Below are 2,594 nucleotides of genomic sequence, written 5' to 3' on the forward strand. Positions count from 1 at the left end.
CCACAGCGACACGTCCTGGCCCAGCTCGACATGCCGCACGCGCTCGTTGCCGGCCGCCCGCAGCGCGTCGGCGATTTCCCGCTGCTGCCAGGCCGGGAAGAGGATGTCGCTGGCCACGCCCATGACGAGGATGGGGTGATTTCGGAGCGGTGCGAGGCCGCGGATGAGGTCTGAGGTGGGGCTGGGTTGTGTCTTTACGGCCTGGGTGGTGGTGGAGCATGATGCGTCGGTGACCAGATGTTCTTGTGCTGCGGATGATGCGCACGGCTGTGGCTGTGGCTGCTCCCGCTCCTCATACGGCTGCGCGGGCCACGTCAGGCCGTAGGACGGGTCGCTCTGCACGCGCGCCTGGCGGGAGATGCGGCTGAGGGTCTGGGTGCGGCGGGCGGCGGTGGCCTCCCGCTGCGCGACGCCCAGGTCGAACAGGTCCATGGCCTTGGAGACGTACAGCAGGCTGTTGGCGTCGAAGTTGAGCGAGAACTTTTCGCCGGCGTGGTCGAGGTAGGTCTCGATGAGGAAGTCCGGGCAGAGGGCGGGTTGCTTGGAAGGATCCGCACGCGCGCGGCCGAAGCGCTGCTCCCACTCGGGCCCGCTGCGGTAGGTGACGGTGGCGATCTGGCGGGCCAGCTTCATGCCGGCGTGCGGCGGGACGGCGTCGTAGTAAAAACCGCGCGCCCACCGGGGGTCCATCATCAGCACCTGGCGCTGGGTGTGGCGCATGGCGATGCTGTAGGGGTGGCTGCGGGCGCAGCCGCTGATGCTGACGATGCGGCGCACGCGGTGTGGGAAGAGCACGCCGGCGGCGAGCGACTGCATGCCGCCCATGCTGGCACCGACGGAGGCGGCGAGGGAGGAGATGCCAAGTGCGTCGAGCAGGCGGAACTGGGCGCGCACCATGTCGTCCAGGGTGAGGATGGGGAAGCGGGTTGCGTAGCGTTTGCCGTCGGACGGGTCGATGGAGGAGGGGCCCGTGCTGCCGAAGCAGCCGCCAAGGACGTTGGTGCAAATGACGAAGTATCTATCGGTGTCAAGGGGGCAGCCGGGGCCGATGAAGCGTTCCCACCAGCCCGGTTTGGGGTTTGCGGGGTTGCTGTGGGCGTGCGAGGAAGCGGAGAGGCCGGTGTGGAGGAGGATGGCATTGGATCTGTCGCTGTTCAGCGTGCCCCAGGTTTCGTAGGCGATGGTGAATTCGGGGAGGACGCCGCCCCAGTCGAGGAGGAGGAGGTCTGTGGATTTGAATTCCTCATGGTTGCCGGTGGTGTAGGAGGGTTCCGGGCCGGAGTCGACGGATCGTGCGGTGAGGAGGGCAGATTTGGCATCAAGGGCATCCAGACAGGGAAACGAGAGGGCGGGGTTCGAGGAGGAGTTTCGTTCTTGGGGGTTTGCGTACGATGGTTGTTCTGGCGTGGTTGTTCGCTTGACGCTGGCAGCAACGGTGGAGGGAGCATTGAGAGGAGTCTGCGTGTGTATAGCGCGGTTCTTCGGGGCAGCAGCAGCAAACGTGGGAGGCAGATGTGCGTGCGCTGGTGTTGAAGAGAGTCCCCGTCGAGCAATCGCTGGCCTCCACGCAGCCAGCCGAGCAGCGGCGGCAGCTAGGGGTTCCCTCGAGCTGGCGGCCATGAAGATGAGGAGTAGTACTCGCAGTATGGAGCGGGACACGATCAAACGAGGGTTTTCAAGGAGAGGGACGCAGTGCGTAATAAGGGAACAGCCATTTTATCTCATTTCCCCGGCTCAATGGATGTCGCGCTGGGAGTCGACGCCTCGAAACCTGGAAGTCTTTCGTGGTCTTTTTTTGTTGGATATTCTGCCAGACTGCGGCGTTGCGCATTGCATCATCGGAGGACGCGGCGATTGGGTGTGGACGAGGGCGGTGAGGGCGCGATTGGTAATCGACAAAACAGGGGATTCACGTGACATGGTGGCCTGGAGAAATGGAAATCCAGAAATGATTGGCCAAAGTTGGAGGCAGATGTTGTGGATGTTGCATAGAAACAAAAGATCAAATAGTGATTCAGACCAGTGGTTGTGATGATGTATGTCTTGAACATGGTATACATATACTGCACCGTATCTATATGTACCAGCCTCCGAGCAAAACGGGCATCAGCCACAGTCACCGAAGCCTGGCTTCAGGGAACGAGATAAACCAAACTATGGGACAGTCAGTCCACAGTGTAGAGCACAGCGAACACAGAAGCATCTGCTCTGCGTATCTGACTAAGTCAGCAGATTGTAAGTTCGTGGGCATGAAACCAAGCTGAGACAAGCCCAGCACCCGCCACACTTCAAACACTCCAAATGGAAACAGTGGACCTATACTTGTACTTATGGACTCCGTAGGTACATGTATACATACATACATAGTACACATACAATGATACCTCCTGTGTACGTAGTGACTCTGGGTGACGCCTAATTTGATCGCACCGGTCGTGGGCCTTGGGTACATTTTATGTGGCCCTTCATTCTGAAGGGCTCGCTGCTTTTTATCGGGTGTTACTAAATTTACTGATACCAGCGCTTCTATCGACCTACCAGCGGGGGCCAAAGCATCAATCCACCATGGCTGGTATATATACTGCTATGCTCCC

General features: G+C 60.0%; 1 protein-coding gene across 1 annotated transcript in view; it reads right to left on the reverse strand.

Annotated features, from left to right (window-relative positions):
- The window catches only part of HCAG_00712 (hypothetical protein), a gene marked incomplete at both ends in the record, with an annotated part of 2,049 nt that extends 429 nt beyond the window's left edge, over window positions 1-1,620 (reverse strand). The window contains one exon of the mRNA XM_001543616.1: window positions 5-1,620. Within this exon, the coding sequence (XP_001543666.1) occupies window positions 5-1,620 (1,616 nt within the window). The remainder of the gene's footprint in view (window positions 1-4) is intronic.
- Window positions 1,621-2,594: the final 974 nt, after the last annotated feature.

Source organism: Histoplasma capsulatum, genomic scaffold, assembly GCF_000149585.1.
Source record: "Histoplasma capsulatum NAm1 scaffold_1 genomic scaffold, whole genome shotgun sequence".
NCBI lineage: Eukaryota > Fungi > Ascomycota > Eurotiomycetes > Onygenales > Ajellomycetaceae > Histoplasma > Histoplasma mississippiense.